The 23,186-nt window shown below is 44.4% G+C and overlaps 1 protein-coding gene and 1 long non-coding RNA gene across 3 annotated transcripts in view; both read right to left on the bottom strand.

Moving 5' to 3' along the window:
- Nucleotides 1–1,552: 1,552 nt before the first annotated feature.
- The window catches only part of BCL7C (BAF chromatin remodeling complex subunit BCL7C), a 33,063-nt gene continuing 11,429 nt past the window's right edge, over nucleotides 1,553–23,186 (bottom strand). For both annotated transcript variants that reach the window (XM_082360237.1, XM_082360235.1), the window contains one exon: nucleotides 1,553–3,848. In XM_082360237.1, the coding sequence (XP_082216363.1) occupies nucleotides 3,648–3,848 (201 nt within the window). In that variant the 3' untranslated portion in view covers nucleotides 1,553–3,647. The remainder of the gene's footprint in view (nucleotides 3,849–23,186) is intronic.
- LOC309613429 lies at nucleotides 11,924–22,885 on the bottom strand. The gene is made up of 2 exons (XR_014235720.1): nucleotides 22,370–22,885; nucleotides 11,924–21,375 (listed from the first exon to the last, which is right to left on the bottom strand). It is a non-coding gene; the product is annotated as an uncharacterized lncRNA (long non-coding RNA).

Genomic DNA, 23,186 nt, shown 5'->3' on the forward strand with positions numbered 1-23,186 from the left:
GACTCCAAGCCCTCAGCTACAGAACGGGAGTAATGCTAGTATTTACTTTATGGGGCTGCTGTCAGGATTACACAAGATCATCTTTGGAGAGCCCTTTGATTCGTGTTTTGTCCACAGTCTAAGAATGAATGAGCATCGTAAGTGCACACATGGCAGGAGCAGGATGCAGTGGTTCCGGCTAATAGAATTGTTTCCTAAGTTCAGCCAATAAGAGGGCTTCAGACAACAGTCAAACAGCCCCTCACCCCTTCTATTACACGCCCCCTTCTCTTGATTTGATCCCTATTAAACAAACCTATGGTGGGCAGGCTCTGTTAAATATTGTCCTTTCTCCAAAGCTTCCTTCTGAAAACTGGCTTTCCCCCAAGTGTGCCCGCAGTCAGATGATGCTGGAGTTTGCCTACTTGATGGCAACTAAACCTTCTTTTCCAGGTAACCATGGTGACACTGCCTCCTCAACACAGCTACCTTCTGTGGGTACAGGTAGGTATTCTTGGGCTCCTTACTGGGAGAAACCACTGATGTCTGCCAGGAGCTTCTGGCCATCTCATCTCTGAAGGAAAGGGAAGTGTGTGGATGACCATTTCACAGCTTAGAAAGCACTTCCACAATATAACCTCCCTTTCATCCTCACAACTGCCCTGTGAGGTAGTAGATACAGCAGGTAATAACTATACTGGTCCACACACATCAAGCATTCCAGTGTACCATGCTCTGTGTTAAGTGTTTTCATAGGTGATCTCATTTGAACTCACCAAAATCCTATGAAATGGGTTCAATCAGTTTTTCCATTTTACAGAAGAGAAAAAATGGGGCTCAGAGTGGTTAGACCTTGCCCCAGATCAAAGAGGTAGTAAGCAGTGGATTCAAACCTCAGACTGTCTGACTCCAAAGCCACACTTTTAACCCTTCTTCAGTACCGCCTCACAAAGCAAGCATGTTATTTCGCAGGTATCATTCTATCCATTAGATTGAAGCTCAGAGAGGTAAAGTGACTTGCCCAAGGTCTCACAACCAGGAACTGGCAGAGCTGGAATCCATAATTGGATCTTCTGATTCTGAGGTTCCTGAAACCATGAAACTTCAGTGACTGGGCTTTATGCTATACAGGATAATTATTTCTGCAGCATATTTGCCTTGCCAACCCTACTCAGCTCAGAAGAGCATTTTGCTGCAGGAAGTCCTTCCCGACCATTTTCAGGAAATTTTTGTTTTTGTTTTTGTTTTTGGCCGCACCCCGCAGCATGCAAAACTTCCCTGAAAAAAACAAAACAAAACAAAACAAAACTTCCTTGACCAGGGATCAAACCTGCATCCCTTGCAGTGGAATCGTGGAGTCTTAACCATGGGACCACCAGGGAAGTCCTGAAATTTGTGTTTTTCTGAATCCCAAAAATAATCAGTCAAGAAATTGGGAAAACAGGAAAAACTATTATAATTCTCCTGTGAGAACGAATGCTTAACAATAAACATCGAGGAATTCCTGGTTTGAAGGAATCCACTGATGTCAAGTAAAAAGCACGGCACGAAAAGGAAACGCTGACACAGAGTCCAAGGTTAAGGTAGACATTTCTGGAACTTGGGACCGAAGTACATAGGAGATAAGTGATCACAACTAATCAGTCTTTTTTTTATACCTGTTGCCATGTAAAAAACGTATTCGTGGGAATTCCCTGGCGGTCCAGTGATTAGGACCCCACGCTTTCACTGCTGAGGGCCTGGGTTCGATCCCTGGTCGGGGAACTAGGTTCCCACAAGCCGCCACAAACAAACAAATAAAAAAACGTATTCGTGGCCCTACTTGTTGTTAACAGTGAGTCATTCTCACAGATTAAAATATTAACCTGTTTACATGTATTGTATATCTTATACAAATTCTATGAATGATGTTCTGAGAAGTAAAAAGTTTTAGAAACAAGTCCTTAAATTGGCAATTTCAACACATGATTCTGTGTAGTGTAGTTGATCTTGTTGAAGGTTTAAACATTTTGTTATCCAAATACTACCCAGTAATGTTCTCTGGTATTTTCCTGGTTTTGAATATTTGCCATAGCCTACAGTTCTTCGTAACCACTACTAAATGTTTATTTCTCATTAAAAAAAAATATAGAAAGTTATGAAAAATACAGAATAACATGACTTCAGGAATTCCTAAGAATTCTAATTTTTCAATCCCCAATCCTAGATTGATATGTGTGGGGAATTTAGAAACCTTAGCCCAGAGAAACTCGATGACCTTCCTAAGCAATTCAGTAGGATGGCAAACTGGGGAGAGGCCATCTTTCTTGGCCTCCAGGAAGGTTCCACACAGAAGCTGGCCCTGCAGCAGAGCTTCCCTGGTCAACATCCCTCCAAAGGCAGAGGTCTGAGAAGAGGTCAGTTCAGGGAGTCAGGGGCTGAGCCTGAAGCCTTGACCTTGGCATGGAATATCTCCGACGTCTCAAGTTGCATTTCCATCTTGGCACAAATGTTCACTTTCATTCCTGGGAGTATCTGCTCACTTTAGTATAAAAAGTGTTTTAGGTAATTACCACGAGAAAAATGGATGCTTCATAAGCAGATGTCCTATCAAACCTGCACCCTTCACTCGTGTACCGGCAGGAGAAGCAGTGCCGTGGGGCGGGCTGCGGAGTCACGCAGGCAGACCTGGGTCTGAATGCTGGTTCTGCCACATACTGGCTGTGTGACTTTGGGCCGGTCCCTTAACCTCTCTGAGACTTAGTTTCTCCTTCTGTAAAATGCTGATAATGAGAACCCCAATGGCACAGGACTGTGGTGAGGATTGAATGAGGTCATTCCCATAAATCACAAAGCCTGGCACGGAGTAAGCCCTCAACCAATGGGAGACGTGATTATTTCATAGTACGACGGGCCCAGCCGTGGAGTGGGCAAGCAAGAACTCGGTGACGGCCATTGGAACCGCTCAAAGGGCTCACTCGCCCCGGGCCTTCTCCAGGTGGGGATTTTCCGGGTCTGTTGCGGGTGGCTCAGGGTTGTGCCAGAAGCTTCGTGAGCTCCCCGCCAGCCAGCCCAGGCCACCTTCCGCATCCCCACGTGGGCGAGGCGGGCGCCTGGGCGGGAAGGTCTCCGGCCCCGTGGTCTCCCGGGGAACTGGCGAGGCTGGCCCCGCCGGGAGGTCTTGCTGCAGGTCCTCCAGCGATCAACAGAACTCACCCGCAGGCGGGGCATCCGTGGGCCTTCGGGGAGGCAGGAGGGAGGCGGTGGGGAGATGGGCGTGTGACGCAGGGTCTCTGCGCGTGCGCTGCCTCCCCGGGCCTTGGCCGGAGGCTGGCGGAGGCCCCGGCGCTTCCCGTGCAGCCCCTCCCCGGGTGGAGGCCGGGCGCGCACCCAGCACTCCGGACCCTCTGGCTGCGATGCGTCTTCAGGCGCTCGATGTGGTCCGATTGTGCCCAAAGCCCTTCCCACACTTGGGGTGTCGTCGAGCCCGCTCTGTGCGGGTGTCGGTGGCGAGCCAGATGGGTGCTGTGGCCTTAGGTTCGGGTCAGGCTGGGGCTGCTCGCCCCCGATGATCCCGCGGTGGCTGTGGAGCTGGGAAGCTCTCTGCACCCTCGGGGGCATGGGTGGGTGGCTGGATCTTGGGGCGGCCAAGGGAAGCCTAAGGGCCTCGCCTTGCCTGGGGAGCCGGCTCACCTCCCCTTCCCCTGGGGGGTCGTCCTCGGTGCCCTCGGGGCCTTGCTTCCTCCCACGGGAGCTCTGGGGTCCTGAGGCACCGCAGAACTGGGCCGGGCGTTTGTCCGGAGGGCCCTCCTGGGAAGGAGCCGCCTGAGGGGCTCTGTTTTCAGGCCTTTCTCGTGGAGGGCTCTCCTGGTCATCCTCACTCCTGAATCCTGCAGTGAAGAAAGAAGAAGCTGTAGTGTTTTCCCTTCTCCTCACCCCAGCCAAGACTAGGAAGACCCCGCCTTGGGAGTTCTAAGTGGGACAACTTGGTGGAAAGTCTTTGTAAACGATGTATTTCTGACATCGGGCAGAGGTGGTGGCCGGGCCCTGTGGGAGCTCAGTTTCTGAAATTTGATAGAGCCGGGCAGCTCTACACTTATTTGCAGTGTGATTTCAGGCAAGTTACATAACCTCTTACAAAGTCTCAGTTTGTTCAGCTATCGGGTGGGGATAATAGTAAGGGCAGCATCATGGTAGCCACAGACCGCCAGGAAGGCAGGGCACAGCAGCGATATGTTAAATTGGAAAGATCAACATAAACGTGTAACGGGGACTTCCCTGGTGGTCCAGTGACTAGCACTCCACACTTTCACTGCCGAAGGCCCCGGTTAGTCCTTGGTTGGGGAACTAAGATCCCACAAGCTGCCCCGCACAGCAAAAAACAAAAACAAAAAACAAAACAAAACAAACAAAAACCAAAAAACCTGTACCTAAAAGAACACTTCTTTCTACCAGGTGAGGTCCAGTACCCCGCTACTAACTCTCATGTATACCCCTAATACCCAGATGTTGGTGTCATATTATTTACCATTAAAATAACCAGGAGTCCTAGGAGGGTAGTGGATTCCATTTCTTGATACAAGAAAAATCAGGATGGGTCTACAAGCATCCTGTTGAGGCCAGAAAGCAAGGATATTTTCAAGGATATCAGGGGTAGTGTTACAAAGAGAAAGACGCTAAGTAAATGGACTGCCATTGTCCAAGCTGTAACGATTTGAGCACCCTAAAAAATATGATGATCGTTATGCTTAAGGGAAATATCTGGGAAAGGCTGTGAGACCCTAAGCTACCCAAAAGTATAGTTAATATCAAGTCTTCAAAAAGGTAGTTGTACTACCTTTCTTACATAAAGAAAGGTGATGAGAATAGATATGTATAATTTTGATGCTTTTTATAAGTAGGAGAGTGTTAATATATGGATATTTTGTTTCTTCTATTCTTCCTCTATTTATAAGGCATAAATATGAACTCATTTCTATATGTGCAAGGAGGAAAGAATAGACCCAGGGAACTGTGAGTCCAGTGACCCTGGAAGAACAGGGTTACCATGACTGGACAGCACTGACGGATACATACAGTAACCAGGTAGGAAATTTCAACACTCTTCCTATAGGATGATATACCCATTTGTCCTGATGAGAACTAACTTAAACACACTGTCTCATTTCCTAAGAGATGACATGCGAAGGAGCTTTAAAAAATACCGATCTACAGGTCTCATCAAAAAGATCCCTAGATTCTATGATAAGCGATTAACATTCAGGCTATCTAAAGAACTCCCACAATATAAAAACAATAAAACAAACAACCCGACTGAAAAATGGGCAAAGAACTTGAAAAGACACTTCTCGAAAGAACATACACAAACTGACCAGCAAGCATATGAAAAGATGCTCAACATCACTAATTATTAGGAAAATGCAAATCAAAACCACGAGATGCCACCTCACACTCATTAGGATGGCTACTATTAAAAAAAAGAAAACCCAGAAAATAAATGTGGGTGCGGATGTGGAGAAATTGAAACCCTTATTCACTGTTGGTGGAAATGTAAAATGGTGCAGCTGCTGTGGAAAGTATTATGGTGGGCCCTCAAAAAAGATCCAGCAGTTCCACTGCTACTGGGTATATATCCAAAAGAATTGAAAGCAGAGTCTCAAAAAAAGTATTTGAACACCAATGTTTATAGCAGCATTATTCACAATAGTCAAGGGATAGAAACAACAGATGAATGGACAAACAAAATGTGGTATATACATGCAATGGAATATTATTCAGCCTTGAAAAGGAAGGAGATCCTATCTGACACGTGAATTAGCATAGGTCCGTACTTCTGGCCATTTCTCATGCTGGACATAGTCAACAGCCAAAATGCACTGCTCGAAGTTCTGTCCAGTGTGAGGATTTTTCTTCACCACTGTCCTCCAGGTTCACCCAGCTGGGGAGCGGGGGCTGTAGCTGTCCACTGTCAGCTCATAACGGCCTATCAGCCAGACTCATCTGTAAACAGGCTTGAGTCTTCATCAGTCAGCTGGGCGTAAGGGACACCCCAGAAAGTCATAGCCAGTGATTGAGGGAGAGAAGACCATGCAACAGGAGCCACCTGGTCCTGTAAATGGCTCGCACCTTCTGGACCTTTCCAAGCCTGGTCTCTTATATCAAGTGATGATAGATTGCTGCTGTGCACACCCAACCTCGTGGTTGGGTTGGTCAGACAACACCCCATTCATGATGAGAAGCTCAGGTTGCATGGTCACCTGATGTCACCTTGTTAGGTGTTCAGTTCCTACCAAGTCCCAATGGCAAGCCAGAGACTGTTGCTGAAAAGCAGAATAGTTATCTATAGAAAAGAGCCTACACTTATCAAAAATCCTATGAGTCTGTGCTTTGATTCTGCTTTTGGTGCTTGCTGGAGTATCACTGGCTCTGGGGGATCATAAATACCAAGAGATAGGGCAGCTGTACTGCAGCCTGAACATGTCACAGAGCCTTCTCTTGCTCTTGTCCCTACTCAAAACTGGCACCTCCCAGGTGACTCTATTGTTGAGATACACTGCCTCCAAAATCCAAATAGGCCTACCAAGCACTGGGCCTCTTTTAGGGGGAGTAGGTTGTATGAGGAGCAACTTGTCTTTCACCTTGGAGAAGATACCTTTTCATACTCTAGGCCACTGCATCTCCAGAAACTTCACTGAATCTTTAGTGGGGCTTATCTCCCACTTTCTAGTTTGCATATGTCTTATTAGGGCAATTAAAGTACTTGTTACTTGCTGCTCATCAGATCCAGTGATGTTGTCAATATAGTGGACCAGTGTGGTGTTTTGTGGGATGTTAATGATTAAGATCTTTGCAGACTCTATTATGGCAGAGCGGAACTGACAGAGCCCTGAGGACACCTGAAGTTACATGGTGGCCTTGCCAGCTAAAAAGGAAACCGCTCTGGTGGACCTTGCACACTGGTATGGAAGAAAAACCAAGTTGATAGCTGCATACCAAATACCAGGGGAAAGGTACTAAATTTGGGACAGCAGCTGCAATTGGAAGTGACACCTGATTAAGTTCATGAAGGTCCACCGTCATTTTCCATCTGACTCCTGCACAGGTCAGACTGGCGGGTTAAATGGGTATGTGATAGGTCTCACTACCCCTCTTCTTTCAATTCTTTGGCATGAATCTCTGCACTTCTCCCAGGGATGTGGTATTTTTACTGGTTTGCTGTCTTTGTAGGAAGTGGGACTTTCACTTAGCCCTCCTTGCCATATTGGTCCCCAGTCTGTGGGTCAGAGACCCTATGTGGGGATTCTGCCACTATGACAGTTTTCAATTTATTGCCTTTCAGCTCCAAATTCAGGCTCTAGTATCTGCTCTGCGATACTGGACTGGACTATTTATGCATTTCTCCTTGCAGTTAAGCTTTGTCAGTAGAGGGCGCTAGAGGGACATTGAAAGAGGAAGGGGATGCTTTTCCTGGCTCTGGTCCTGTTGAGGTTTGTTTTTTTTCTTGCGCTTGCTGCACAGTTTTGCAGGGGCACATCCAGTGGTTCCCTGCCTTAGATGTGTGTGAAAGTGAGGAGTCCCTTGAGGAGCTCGCAGCCCCCAACTTGCAACCACCTTGCCGCACCCTCTCTACCCCCACGTGGTCACCACAGACCCCAGACCACAAGCTGACTTTGCAGTGAGTGGACTCAACACTTCAGACTTCTTTTGCACCTCATGAGGCTTTCTCTAGCACTGATCTCTGGCAGAGCAAGCTTTCTCCAACACTCGACTTTGGTAGCAGTCTGGTTTTCTCCAGCACTCTGCTCTTACCGAGTGCACTTTCTCTCACGTCAACAGTGCTTGATTCTTGGGGCAGCTTTCTCCAGCACTGGGCTCTCCCTGATTATACATCTAGCTCTTGACTGCACAATGGTATGACTTTCTACAGTGCTTGATCCCCGTACTGGCAAAGCTCTCTCCAGCACTGGGTTCCTGTAGAGAACACTTCCTACACTCTTGGTTCCAGCAGTGCTCCATGATTAGCATGACACCCCAGAGGGCAAATTTCCAGGAAGTCCCATTGGTGAGGCAGTCAGCGACTTCTCTGCCATGCCCTTTCAAGTGAAGTCTGGATCTCAGCCTGGTGGGAGAGGACTCTTCCTTGGGCTCTCTATCTCAGTCCTAGGGAGAGTAGCTGATCTTAATACCTCTGTTTCTGTATTCTTTAGAATTGTCTTTAGCTCTAATTAGCCAATTCCCTATTATTTCCAATCCCCTGTTAATAATGCTTTATGTTAAACTTTCCCATTGTGGCTTCTTTCTCCCGGTTAGACCTTGATTGATATAATAATTGGTACTGGGAGTGGTCCCAGGAGAAAGACTCACAAAGATGCGATTTTGCAATGATATGGTCATACCCTTGAGTTTGAGCAGTGCTGAGCTCCTAACCAACGGGAAATGGGATGCCAGCAATCCATGGTATGCAGTGGCATCACAGTTAATCAGACTGTCGCCTGTGGTTGATTGTGATGAGGTGCCAACTGAAGCTCATGCCTTGGGAGCCCAACTGGCTGCTGCCCTTGACTCCTACAGCAGTAGTAATGACTCAGACCTGTGGTGCAGGATGGATTCTTTGCAGTGCACTTGGGTGATTACAGAGAGAAAATGACAAACTCGGGTCTCTTAACTTCCAGCACAAGTCACAATCTGAGAACCAGGATACTTACATGACAGTCCTAAAACTATCTTTTAATTATGTAGACCCAGGGCTGATATTGCTAAAAGTCAAATACAAAATTTAATTGTGTAAGTTGATGATTTATAATGACAGTTGAATTCACACTCTTATCCAATTTGTCATGGGAAAACTAGGGCATCAATCAGGAAAGAATAAGGTCCAGAAATTCGGAAGGGTGCATCTGGTTGGAATCAGATGAAGCAGACAATATTGAACTCCCAGGTCATTCTGAGGCTCCTTTGCCAGTGGAAGTAGCTTGCTCTTCTGTGTCTGATGAGACTAGCTGTTCTCTGTCTGAAAACCCTGTGATAACCTCACCTGGGGCAAATGCCTTGAAAGGGGGTGCTCATTCCACTCAAAATTCACCACAACTACCCTGTTGCCTCTAAGCCTTTAACAAGGGTCAAGTCTCAACACATTTCAGGAAGACAGGTACACACCATGATCCAGGAAGAAACAGCTAACACATCAAAAGAATAGCAATACATTGCTAATATGTTGGCAGAAACCTAAGGAGTATGTGAGAATGGATTCTAAGAGTGTTAGACCAGTGAGGGTAGAATATAACACTAGATAGGGCCACATTCACTTATATGGGTGTATTTACTAAAGATCCCAGATTTAATGTGCTAGCTCACACACCTGAAGTTGGCACTAAGAAGTTATTTGGTTAGCTGACTGAAATTTAGACCTAATAGTGGTCTACATTTAGTGAAGTTGAGATACTAGAGTTCTCCTGGCATCACACAGAAGTGAGAATCCAAAGGCTTGGATGATAGACTGATTTATCATGTGTAATCTGTCAGCTGTATTCAGTGAGAGGACCCAGAGACAATTCCTTTGCTAAAACACTGAAGGGAGCATCTCCATGCTTGAAAAGCTCTCTGGTTATTCTCCTTTGTAGGCCAGATATGACTGTAGGGGGTATCACCATTTATTTGGACTCCCTGCTATCAGTGGGTATGATGGGATCCAGATAAGGTGGACACATTAACTGTAAAGGGCAGCAGGGACCACCAGGCAATCTGATTTCTTGGCTAGCAGAGATCTTTGGCAGTGGTATTTGTTCACTGTCCCTAGCAATGAAATAAATGGGAAACCTACTCCACTACTGTTGGATTTGTTTCCTTCTTGACCTTCTGTCTAGTTATTTCATCCATTATTGAAAGTACAGTATTAAGGTCTCCAACTATTATTGTTGAATTGTCTATTTCTCCCCTCAATTCTGTCAGGTTTTGTTTCATGTATTTTGGGGTTCTGTTTTTAGGTACATATATGTTTATAACTATAATGTCTTCCTGAGGGATCAACCTTTTTATCATTATAAAATGTCTTTTGTCTCTAGTAACAAGTTTTGTTTTAAATTCTGTTTTGTCTGGTAATTAGTATAGCCATTCCACATCTCTTATAGTTGCTTTTGCATAGCATATCTTTTTGTATCCTTTTACTTCCAACCTATTGATGTCATTGATTATAAAGACAGCATATAGTTGGATCATGTTGGGTTTTTAAAATCTGTTCTGCCAATCTCTATCTTTTGACTGCAGTGTTTAGTCCATTTACATTTAGTGTAATTGCTAATAGATAGGATTTATGTCTGTCATTTGGCTATTTGTTATTTATAATTCTTTTCTTTTTTGTTCCTATGTTTCTCCACTACCACTTTCTTTTTGTGTTAAATCTTTTCTAGTATTCTATTTTAATTCCCTTGTTGTTTTATTCTATTCTTTTGAGTTACTTTTTTAGTGGTTTCCCTGGGTATTACAATCAACATCTCTACTTAAAACAATCTAGTTGGGCTTCTCTGGTGGTGCAGTGGTTAAGAATCCGCCTGCCAATGCAGGGGACACAGGTTTGAACCCTGGTCTGGGAGGATCCCACATGCCGCGGAGCAACTAAGCCCACGCACTACAACTACTGAGCCTGTGCTCTAGAGCCTGCAAGCCACAACTACTGAGCCCACGTGCCACAACTATTGAAGCCCACGTGCCTAGAGCCCACGCTCTGCAACAAGAGAAGCCACCGCGATGAGAAGACTGCACGCCGCAATGAAGAGTAGTCCCCACTCACTGCAACTAGAGGAAGCCCGCACGCAGCAACGAAGACCCAATGCAGCCAAAAATAAATAAATAAAATAAATTTATTTAAAAAAAAACAATCTAGTTCATGTTAATGCCAACTTAATTTCAGTAGTATATAAAAACTTGCTCCTATATAGCTCCCTTCTCTCACTCCTCCTTTGTGCTATTATTTTTATTTTTAAATTTATTTATTGATTTATCTTTGGCTGCTTTGGGTCTTCATTGCTGAGCATGGGCTTTCTCTAGTTGCGGTGAGCAGGGGTTACTCTTCGTTGTGGTGCGTGGGCTTCTCATTGCGGTGACTTCTCTTGTTGCGGAGCATGGGCTCTCAGTGCGCAGGCTTCTGTAGTTGTGGCTCGTGGGCTCTAGAGCGCAGGCTCAGTAGTTGTGACGCACGGGCTTAGTTGCTCCGTGGCATGTGGGATCTTCCCGGACCAGGGCTCAAACCCATGTCCCCTGTATTGGCAAGCGGATTCTTAACCACTGCACCACTAGGGAAGTCCCCTTTGTGCTACTATTGTCATACAAGTTACATCTTTATTTATTATAAGCCCATAAACACAGTTTTACAATTATTGCTTTTTGCAGTTGTCTTTATTTTTTAATTATTATTATTATTTTTTATTTTATTGGGGTATATTGTTTTATAATGTTTGCAGTTATCTTTAAAATATAAAAATTATAAACAAAATATATTTATACTGTCTTTTCTATGTACTTATATAGTTTCCTTTATTGATGTTCTTTATTTCCTCATGTGAATTTGAGTCACTGTCTAGTCCTTTCATTTCAGCCTGAAGGAGTCCCTCTGTATTTCTTGTAAGGTAGGTCTGCTAGGAACAAATTCTCTCCATTTTTGTTTATCTGAGAAAGTCTTAATTTCTCCTTTATTTTTTTGAAGGATTGTTTTGCTGGGTATAGATTTCTTGGTTAACAGTTTTGTTCTTTCAGCACTTTGCATATGTTATCTCACTGTCTTCTGGCCTCCATAGTTTCTGGTAAGAAGTTAGCTGTTGATCTTATGGAAGATCCCTTGTACATGATGATTTGTTTTTTCTCTTGCTGCTTTCAGTATTCTGTCTTTCAACAGTTCGATTATGATATGTCTAGATGTGAATCTCTCAGTTTATCCTACTTTGAGCTTCTTGGCTGTGTAGATTAATTTTTAAATTTATTTATTTTATTTATTTATTTTTGGCTGTGTTGGGTCTTTGTTGCTGCGCACGGGCTTTCTCTAGTTGTGGCGAGCGGGGGCTACTCTTTGTTGCAGTACGCGGGCTTCTCATTGCAGTGGCTTCTCTTGTTGCGGAGCATGGGCTCTAGATGTGCAGGCTTCAGTAGTTGTGTCGTGTGGGCTCAGTAGTTGTGGCTCGTGGGCTGTAGAGCGCAGGCTCAGCAGTTGTGGCACACAGGCTTAGTTGCTCTGTGGCATGTGGGATCTTCCTGGACCAGGGCTTGAACCTGCGTCCCCTGCGTTGGCAGGCGGATTCTTAACTACTGCACCACCAGGGAAGCCCCGATTAATTTTAAAAAAAATCAAATTCAGGGAAATTATTTCTTCAAATACTTTTTTCTTTTTTTTTTGGCTGCATTTGGGTCTTGGTTGCTGCATGCGGGCTTTCTCTAGTTGCAGTGAGCAGGGGCTACTCGTAGTTGTGGTGCGTGGGCTTCTCATTGCGGTGGCTTCTCATTGCAGAACATGGGCTCTAGGTGTGAGGGCTTCAGTAGTTGCAGCACGTGGGCTCAGGAGTTGCAGCACGCGGGCCCTAGAGCGCACAAGCTTCAGTAGTTGTGGCTTGTGGGCTCTGAGCGCAGACTCAGTAGTTGTGGTGTGCAGGCTTAGTGGCTCCGTGGCATATGGGATCTTCCCGGGCCAGGGATCAAACCCGTGTCCCCTGCATTGGCAGGCAGATTCTTAACCACTGCACCACCAGGGAAGTCCCCAAATACTCTTTCTGCCCCTTTCTCTTCTCTCCATCTGGGACTCTCATTATATGTATATTAGTACATCTGATGGTATTCCACAGGTCTCTGGGGGCTCCATTCCTTTTTCTTCATTCTTTTTTCTTTCTATTCCTCAGACTGAGTAATCGCAATTGACCTGTCTTCAAGTGTGTTGATTCTTTCTTCTGCCAAGTCAAATCCTCTATTGAGCCCTGTTAGTGAATCTTTCATTTCAATTGTACTTTTGTACTGTTGAGCTCCAGAATTTCTATTTCTGTTTGATATATATATATATGTATGCATGTGTATACACATACATACATGCACATTTTTAATATAAATGTAATTTTTCTATATGCTTATTAATAGTCTCTGTTTGGTGAGACATCATTCCCACACTTCCTTTTGATTCTTTTGGCGTGGTTTCCTTTAGTTCTTTGAATATATTTATAATAGCTGATTTAAAGACTTTGTCTGATAACTTCCTCAGGGACAGTTTCTTTTGACTCCTTTTTTTCCTTTGTATGGGCCATACTTTCCTGTTTCTTTGCATGTCTCATAAATTTTTTTATTGACAGTGACATCTTAAATATCATAAGGTGGCAACTCCAAAAATCTGATTCCACCCCTCCTCAGGCTTTGTTGTTGTTGTTGCTGCTGTTTACGAACTTTCCTAGATGAATTCTGTAAAGACTGCATTCTTTGCGCATGGCCACTGAAGTCTGTGCTCAATTAGCTTGCTTAGTGGTCAGCTAATGATTGGACAGAGATTTCCTCTAATGCCTTCAACCAATAAATTTCCTAGTCTTTTCTGAGGGGCTCTATGTGTGTGTGTGTGTGTGTGTGTGTGTGTGTGTGCACAACGCTGCTTTAACTCCCACTTCCTGCTTGCACAGAGCATCAAGGTCAGCTAGAGGTAAGAGCTTAGGGTCTTCTCAGGTCTTTCCTGAGTGCATACAGCCCTACTCATGCTTGTGACCTTATAGGGATTCCCAGGAATGTGTCAGGGCTTTTCAAAGCCCTCTACGGATATTTCATTCCCTAGTTTTTCCTTTCAAGTTTTTTTGTGTTTTTTTTTGTCCAGCCTCTTTTTTTTTTTTTTTAATATTTATTTATTTAGTTGGTTGCACCGGGTCTTAGTTGCAGCAGGTAGGCTCCTTAGGGAGTTGCGGTATGTGGGCTCCTTAGTTGTGGCACACGAACTCTTAGTTGCAGCATGCATGTGGGATCTAGTTCCCTGACCAGGGATGGAACCTGGGCCCCCTGCATTGGGAACGCGGAGCTTTAACCACTGCGCCACCAGGGAAGTCCCTAGCCTCTTTTTTTTTTAAGTTTTTATTTTTTAATTTTTTGGCCATGCTGCACAGTTTGCGGGATCTTAGTTCCCCAACAAGGGATTGAGGTCCAGCCTCTCGTTACCCCAAAACTGGTATCACCATCTCAGGCTGCTGTGATATTAAACAATGGCCACTGATTGTTTTAAACTAGGGATGTTTCAACATATCCCTAGGGATATGGCTGTAGCACAGGGAGAGTTCTGAGTCAGGTCAAATAAAGACAAACTCTGAGAAGAGAGCTTTTCAGAGAGCTACCAAATAGAGACACTTCTCTGGGAATGGAGCTGTTATGGAGATTCAAACCTGTTCCCCCTCCTGTGGCTACTAAGCACTGGTTTTCACAATTCCTTTAGTTGTGAGGCTTTTATTTTCCAAGGTTTCTGTGAACCTGTGAAGAGGAGAATGGGACTAAGGCAAGTTAAAACTGCACAAAGTTCACTGTTCTCACTAGGACACAGCTGTTTTTCTGGAATAAATGCTCCTTGGGTTGTAGCTAGGCTTTGGTTAATTTTCAGAGTTCTGAAAAAGCTTATTTTGACCATTTTAGCCAGAGTTCTTCTTGTTTTTATGAAGGAGTGAATTTTCAGAGGTCCTCAATCCACCATTCTGGAAGTGTTTCTCTTCTGCTTGATCTACAGTAGAAACCCTACGTCTGGTAGCCAAAATTCTGATTTGAGTTGTCACAGTGGAGAATCATAGCCTGTCACTAGTTCGCAGACCCAAGTCAATCATAGACCCAGAGCCGCTTAACTGAGGGTGATGCCAAGTCTCCTTGAGGAAGGACCTTGTACCATTGCTGCAAGTACTCATCATAAGTCTTTCCCTAAGCCTTCCCCAAAGGGACCTGTGGCCCTTTTACTAGGGTGTGCACTGGGTAAAAGGAAATATCCAGACCCTTCATGGGTTATTAGACATTGGCTCTAATGGACACATTCCTAGGGACCCAAAATGCCACTGTGATCCACCAATCAAAGTAGATGCTTACAGCAGCCAGGGGATAGATGGAATCTTAACTCCAGGCCAATTCAGTGGGCCTAGGTGGCCCATAGACCCATTCTGTGGTTATTTCTTCAATGCCTAAATTTATCATTAAAATAGACATACTTGGTAATTGGCACAGTCAGTAATGAGAGACTCAAAGATACTGGAAGAAATCTTACAACACATCAAAAATATAAGGGAAAAGAAATCATACCATTAAATGTAAATTTGAAGGACAGATCCAGAAGACCTAACACACAAATAATAGGAGTCCCCAAAGGAGAGAAAAGTAACAGGTGGAGAGGGAAATTTGAGTCTGAAGATTAAAAGACTGACATGAATGAAGATAAACATCTAGACATATCCTGATGAAATTCCTGAGTTCCAGAGGTAGAAAACAACAACAACAACAATTTGCAAGCTTCCAGATAGAAAGACTAGGTTACTTAAAAAGGAGCAAGAATCAGACTAGTTTAAGACCACCCATCTGCAATCCTATGAGCTAGGAGACAGTAGAATACAGACTGCTAAGAGAAAAGGAATGTAACCCAAGAATCAAAACAAGTCATCGTGTCACTTCTCAACCAGGGCAAAAGAAAGACATCTGCTAGCATACAAGATTCAGTGCATGCATCAAGTGCATGCCTATCTGAGGGAAGTGCTCAAGAAATTCTCTCAATAGTGATTGAGAGCTCATGATAATGCAAGATGAAGAGATGGGGTAGCAGAGGTGAGCAACAAATCTTGCGATATATATAGTTTGGTTTAAATGGTAGGAGATAGACTGGGAATTTATGCTGTAGGTATTAAGTAAGGATTCTTTTGCAGAAGTCATGAACTTTAATGGAAAGCCTAATAATAGATTAGAACAAAAAAACCCTGTAAACTATCTTAGTAAAACTCCAGGAGTAGGGAGAGTGGGGAAGTTAACAGCATTCTAAAGGTATCATCTTTCAGGAGATTGTGTGGGAATGGGCAAGTAAAACATTTTGGTGAAGGAGTAGGATTATTACCATGTACTGATACAACAATTTAAGAATAATTGTGATTGCTAGGAAAGAAAAGATAAACACTAGCAGCTTAATAAAGGGGGAGGGTGGATGGCAATAAATAGAAACTTGACCAAGTCAACAAAAGTTAAAAAAAAAAAAGCAAACAGGAAAACATTAATGAAAAATAAATAGTAAATGTAAAATAAGGTAGAAAGAAAAAAGTATATTGTTTATTACAATAAATATGAAATTATAAGGCAGAAACTGAGACTAAATGACTTTAAAATCTAGCTATAAGCAATTTATAGGAAACACATAAAGTGACAAAAATGTTTCAGATAAATGGACAAAAAATTTTCAGGCAAATGCAACCAAAAAAACAAGATTGAGGGAAGAGTTCTTGCCAAGATTCTGGCAATGTTTATTTCTGGTTTTGAGTGGTGGTTATGAGGGTATTTTGTTCTATAATATCATGTTAAGCTATTTCTTTATGAATGTCTATGCATGATATTTCATAATTGTGATAGGAAGAATAATGGCCTTTGTCTAATGTCCTAAAATGTCCACATCCTAATCCCCAGAACCTGTGAATCCGTTACTTTACATGGCAGAAGGGACTCTGCAGATGTGATTAAATTGAAGTCCTTGAGACAGGGACGTTATCCTTGATTATCCAGGTGGCCAGTGTAATCACACGAGTCCTTAAAATTGGAAAACCTTTTCTGGTTATGGTCAGAGGGAGATGTAACTGTGGAAGAATGGTCAGAGAGATGCAACATTGCTGCTCTGAAGAAGGGGGAAGGGGACCACGAGCCAAGGACTATGGAGTCCCTCCGGACGCAGGAAAAGGCGAGGAAACGGATCCTCCTCTAGAGCCTCGGAAGGAACACAGCGCTCCCTACCCCTTGATTTTAGCCCAGTGAGACCCACGTTGGACTTCTGACCTCCAACACTGTAAGATAATAAATCTATGTTATTTTAAGCCACCAAATATGTGGTAATTTGCTATAACAATAGAATACTGATACAACAACAAAAAAGCTTTAAGATGTTTGCCTTCCTGTTATGACCTCTACTTCATCTTCCTTTTCTTTTCAGCTTCACTCTTTTTTAAATTTTATCTTATATATATTTTTGGCCGCATTGCGTGCCTTGCGTGGATCTTAGTTCCTGGACCAGAGATTGAACCCAGGCCCTTGGCACTGAAAGTGCAGAGTCCTAACTACTGGATTGCCAGGGAATTCCCCCAGCTTCACTCTTAAGCTAAACTTCCTCCTTGCCCATAGCTTTGTAAGTCAACAGTCATGGGGAGAGAACGAATGGAAAGAGCACTGAGCTTCAAGATAAGGAACCAAAGTTGTAGTTCTAGCTTTGCACTAACTTGCTGTGTGACTCTGAGCCAATTGCTTTCCCTCTCTGAGCCTATAATGTTAATTATTTTAATTAACAAAAATTATATATTGAACAAAATATTTAGCTAGATGTTGTTCAGGGGTATAATACTTCCCCAGTCACAAAGTCTACTTATCCAAACTCTTAAATATGTGAATTTACTTCTTTCTGTTCAACTTATAGGCAACTCTGAGGATTTCAGATCCAGTTCATACAAATTTCAAATCATTCCTTGTTATGACCTTGGGATCTGGAGCTGTAAAAATTAAAAAGGCAACAAACATTCCATAGAAGAATATCCCTCTCAGAGGGCATGCTACCTATCCCAAAATAACCCACAGAAAGAATGAATCCTAAAACATTTCAAGAAAATAAGGAAGGGTATATAGAATATCCATTAATAGAGGAAGTAGTTTAAAAATATTTAAAATGCCACTCTATGCCTATTCAATAACTTTAAGTGAAAGAAAAAAATGTGTAGGATTTTTCATAGGTTTATATATCCCATGCAGCTGCTGAGCATTTATGGTGGAGCCTCACAGACACCTGGGACATTGGTCATGCCCTTTGAGACCCACGGAAGTCATGGGGTCCCTGGAACGTCCGTGTTCCTTAGAAGTGGCACATTCACTCCCAGCACAGTGACCCCACCAGACTCCTGATATGGGCTCTCATGGCCCCTGCTGTTTCAGTTCACTTTTTTCTGGGTCTGGCTTTCAAACTTCCCAAGAGGTTAGATCTGATCAGCTGGGTAGGCATGATCCAGTTGGGCAGTATTTCCAGGCCCAAACACCTCCCAGGCCACCAGGACAGCCTACAGGAGTCCACTGGCGTTCTGGGCATGACCTTTGCTGTGGACACTGCCTGGTGAATTATAGGATGACCACCATCCCTCGGCCCTGCTAACTGCATGCCTGTAGCAGCCTCAGAAATTACGAAAATCAAATCTGCCCTATACTTTTCTGAATGCTCAGGCCCCACTGAGAATCACTGCTATGGAAAATTGGGTTCAGATGCCAATTCCTGGGCCCATTGGGGATTTGAGAGGAGGAAAGTGGGGTGTCATGACATTTGCTCAGATGGGACTGCAGATGCAGCTGCCATGTGAATTAGGGGGACACCTCTCTAGGTACAAGGTCTTGAATTCCTTAACTGGAATTTCTCCCACCATGGGGGTTTTGAGGTATGTAATCATTTAAACTGGAGAAAGAGTACTGTACATGTAGGGGCATAATGGGGGGGGGAACTTATTTTTATTTTATTATGAAAAAGAAAATACAGGGAATTCCCTGGTGGTCCAGTGGTTAGGACTCCGAGCTTTCACTGCCGAGGGCCCAGGTTCGATCCCTGGTCAGGGAACTAAGATCCCACAAGCCACACGGCATGGCCAAGAAAGAAAGAAAGAAAGAAAGTACAGAAATACAGATAAGCAAAAAATAAGAGTAACACTATATTCCTACCACCCAGAGATTCCTATTGCTAACACCTTGAATTGGTCTTTTCTATCTTTCCTAAGAGCTCAGCATGGGGCCCAGCATAGAACAGAACTTCCATGGCTGTTGAGGAATGAACCGAAATGATTCCTCACCTATAAATTAGGAGGTATGATGAAGTGATCTCTAAAAATCTCCCCTCTAAAAATCTAGAAGTGTAGAGTAGGGCGGTGGATAAAAACTTGACCTCTAGTGTGTGTCTCATGTAAACATACACATTACATATACCCATCTATCCAGCACTTAACCTAGGGCCTGGCATGTTAGGAAGACCCAGTCAATGGGAGCCACTGTTACCATCATGTCCTTGCTTCCCACAAGGTTCAAGGATCCCCATCTCCTTTCCCCCAAACTCCAAGCCCCTCAGCCCACTTGCTGCTCTGAAAGCCGTGGCAGAAAATGTCTCCTTAGAGCAGACTGTGAGACTCCTTTCTTTACAGGAACACTCTCTTTACAGTGGTCTTTGAGTTTAATTTTGAAATTGAAAAAAAAAGCCTGCTTTCGTACTTCCCTGGTGGCGCAGTGGTTAAAAATACACCTGCCAGTGCAGGGATCATGGGTTCGAGCCCTGGTCTGGGAAGATCCCACATGCTGCGGAGCAACTAAGCCCATATGCCGCAACTACTGAGCCCGCGTGCCACAACTACTGAAGCCCGCGCGCCTAGAGCCCGTGCTCTGCAACAAGAGAAGCCGCCGCAATGAGAAGCCCGTGCACTGCAACCAAGAGTAGCCCCTGCTCGCCGCAACTAGAGAAAGCCCGCGCGCAGCAACGAAGACCCAACGCAGCCAAAAATAAATAAATAAAAATTTAAAAAAAGAAAAAGCCTGCTTTCATTAGAAAGTTGGGAAGAATAGGGAACACTAAAATTTTGCTGTAGATGATGGAGGAAATAGTCTGACTTCAGAGTCTGTGCTCTGTGTTAGAGATCACACGCTCTCCAATCAGACTACGTGGACTCACATCTGCCTCTACTATTTACTGACTGGGGGACCTTGGACAAGTGACTTAACTTCTCCGTGCCTCAGTTTTCCCATCTGTAAAATGGACACAATAATAATATTTATCTCGCAGAGTTGTTGAAATGATTTTTGTGAGATTATGCATGTAGTTTCTTAGAGTTTTACCTGGCTCAGGTTTAGCTATTTGGTTCTATATGGGCCCAAATTATTCTTAGATCTAAACTGCTTGGAGTGAGGGTTGAGATTCTCACGCAAGTTGAATAACAATGGACCCTAATTGCCTTTGAAGGAGGATAGGTGTGATTAACTTCAAGTTTGGGTCCAAGCTGAACTGCACAGCTATGTGAGTGGAGGACCAAGTATGTTTGGCTTCTGTATGCTACATTTTTAAAGTTAAGATTTAAAAATTAAGCTCCCTGCCCTCGAGGAAAAGAAACTAGTTTAAATGGAAATGGGCTCTGAGTTTAATGTGCTATTAAAGCCAACAGTGAAAGAATATGAAGTGTATTAAGAAGGGTAGGAGGGTGGGAGGCAGAGGGTCTTGGTGGAGGTGATGGCAAGGGATGGAAAAGTCCCCAGGCCTGGAAGGGGAGAGAGGGAGTCCTGGCACATGCCCCAAGGCTGTGCTCCATGAAACTAGCCAGTCCTAGGAGTAGGTGGCTGCCTGATATTCCAGGAATAATGGGATCCTACGTACAAGGAGTCTCAGGCAGCCCTAGATTCTGGTGCCTTGCATGTGGTATGGGGCAGAAGCCATGGACTTTAAAGGACCACTGTCCCTTGGACAGCGATGCCAACAGCAGCCAAGATGAACAAGGGATTAGACCCTCCCTGGCACCAACACACACACACACATGCACACACCCCTAGTTATCCAGGCAACACTTCTTGGATTCTGGTGTGCCCTTGAGAGAGGAAGAAAGCCCCAACAGTACCTGAGATGGAATCTCTGCTTAGAGTCACAAATTACATTGTTTTTTAAAAAAATATTTGATTATTTGTTTGAAGGGATACCCAAAACAACCAGCCTGGTCCCCACATGTTTTGGTCTCGTGGCTAGAGTCCTCTCTCAAGCCTGCTACTCCATTCCTCACCCCCAGTTTTACTTTCAAACTTGGTTAATAGGTAGTCTTTGGAATTAAAGAGACCTTAGGTTAAGTCTAGGTTCTGTCACTAGCTGTGTGACCTTGGACAAGTTACCATAGTTAACTTTTCTATACCTGTTTCTTTTTTTTTTTATTTTAATTTATTTGGTTGCACTGGGTCTTAGTTGCGGCAGGTGGCCTCCTTAGTTGCAGCTCGCAGGGTCCTTAGTTGTGACTTGAGGGATCCTTAGTTGTGGCACGTGGGCTCCTTAGTTGCAGCAGGTGGGCTCCTTAGTCGCGGCTCGCGGGATCCTTAGTTGCGGCTCACTGGCGCCTTAGTTGCAGTACGCAGGCTCCTTAGTCGTGGCATGTGAACTCTTAGTTGCGGCATGCATGTGGAATCTAGTTCCCTGACCATGGATTGAACCCAGGGCCCCTGCATTGGGAGTGCAGAGTCTTAACCACTGCACCCCCAGCGAAGTCCCTATACCTGTTTCTTCATCAGTAAAATGATGCACTTCCTCTTAGGAATTGTTAGGAGATTGAATTGGAATAATAGGGTGGTTTTCCAACTGCGTCCTGGAAAGCCTCAAATCAGACAACCTAGTGTTTTCCAAACTTCATTCACATCCCATGTTCCCAACCTTCAGACACTTGTACACCATCTCTACTATTTGCTTAATCTTGTCGTTTAAAAATATCAACTTTTAAAATGGAAAAACATTTATTCAAGAAGGAAACTTTATATCACTACCATAAACAGGAAGTACCTATCACTTACCCTAGAATGGTAAAAAATAAATATAACAAAATCAAAACGTTGGTATTCAATTCTCGCTTGCCATGGTTATAGGCCAAAGCTCTGAGCTCAAGGCCAGGACTTTGTTTAAAAAAGATTATCTCAGTCATAAAAGGCCACTTATGGCTGTATATGAAATGTCCAGAATAGCCAAGTCTATAGAGACAGAAAGTAGATTAGTGACAGTCTAGGGCTGGAGGAGAATGGGGATGACTGCTAATGGGTATGGTTTGAGGGTGATGAAAATGTTCTAAAGTTGACTGTGGTGATAGCTGCACAACTCTTTGAATATACTTAAAGAACCACTAGATTGTACACTTTAAATGGGTGAATTGTATGGTATATGAATGATCTCTCAATAAAAGTTGTTAGTAAAAAGAGAAAACTGTTAAATCTTATTTTTTTTGTCCTTGAGGTGAATGAAAGGATGCAAAGATACCTGAACCAGGACCACTATTATTTAACTTAACCAGGTCGGTGAGCACCCCCCGCTCCCCATCATCTCCCTGTCGTAAGCTTTTGCCCCCTTATGAAAGGATTCAGTCATAAGCACTCAATGTTAGCTAATATTCCCCCAAACAGATCTGCCAGTCAAGTCACACAAACCTGGTTTATAACCCTCGCTACTCACCCACTGTCCTGCATCATGACTGTGGAGAAAATCGCCCTGAACCTCACTTTTCTTACTTGTAAAATGTGGACATCTCCCGAGGTATGTATGCACCGCTCCTGACACAAAGTAAGCTCTCAATAGTGGCTCTCATCATAAATGTCCTTAAACTCTTGGAGCAGCAGCGCTAAGAATCAAGGGATGTGGCTTTGAACTATGCCTCTGCCCGGACTAGATACACTGGTGGGAAAGCTTGTCTTTGCCATTCCAAAGTCACATTCTCTTGCTGGGCCTCGGTTTCCTGGACTGTATAATGGGGAGACAGTGGATTCCCAGGGGCAAGTAAATTAAAGAAACCGACTGTGATCGGCTAGCCCCGGGATCCTCACGCCGGCATTACAGCCGGGGAGACAAAGGCCCAGAGGGTCTCAGATGCTGCCCACGGTCAAAAATGCTGGTCAGGAACTCGGGGGAAGGGGACACGTCCGCAGGTCCACTCCTAGGTGACCCTGATCTGCTGCTGTAGAGCAGACACAACCTCGGCGGAACAGTCCCCCACCCGCGCCCCGCAGCACTGCAGCCCTGCAGCCCTGAAGCCCTACAGCCCTGCAGCCCTGAAGCCCTACAGCCCTGCAGCCCTACAGCCCTGCAGCCCTGGGGAAAATCTTGTCCGGAGCGCCCGGACCGGAAGTCCGCCGCGGCCTCTCTAGGACCCCGGCTGGGCGCTCGGTGCCCTTAACGCTTGAGACGCCGCGGGGCGCCCTCCCCGCGCTCGGCCGTTTCCGAGGCACACTGCCCTCCTTTGTTTCCAGGAAGCTTCACCAAAGGCAGGGAAAGG

Source organism: Balaenoptera borealis (genome assembly GCF_965194805.1).
Source record: "Balaenoptera borealis genome assembly, chromosome: 16".
Classification (NCBI taxonomy): Eukaryota; Metazoa; Chordata; class Mammalia; order Artiodactyla; family Balaenopteridae; genus Balaenoptera; species Balaenoptera borealis.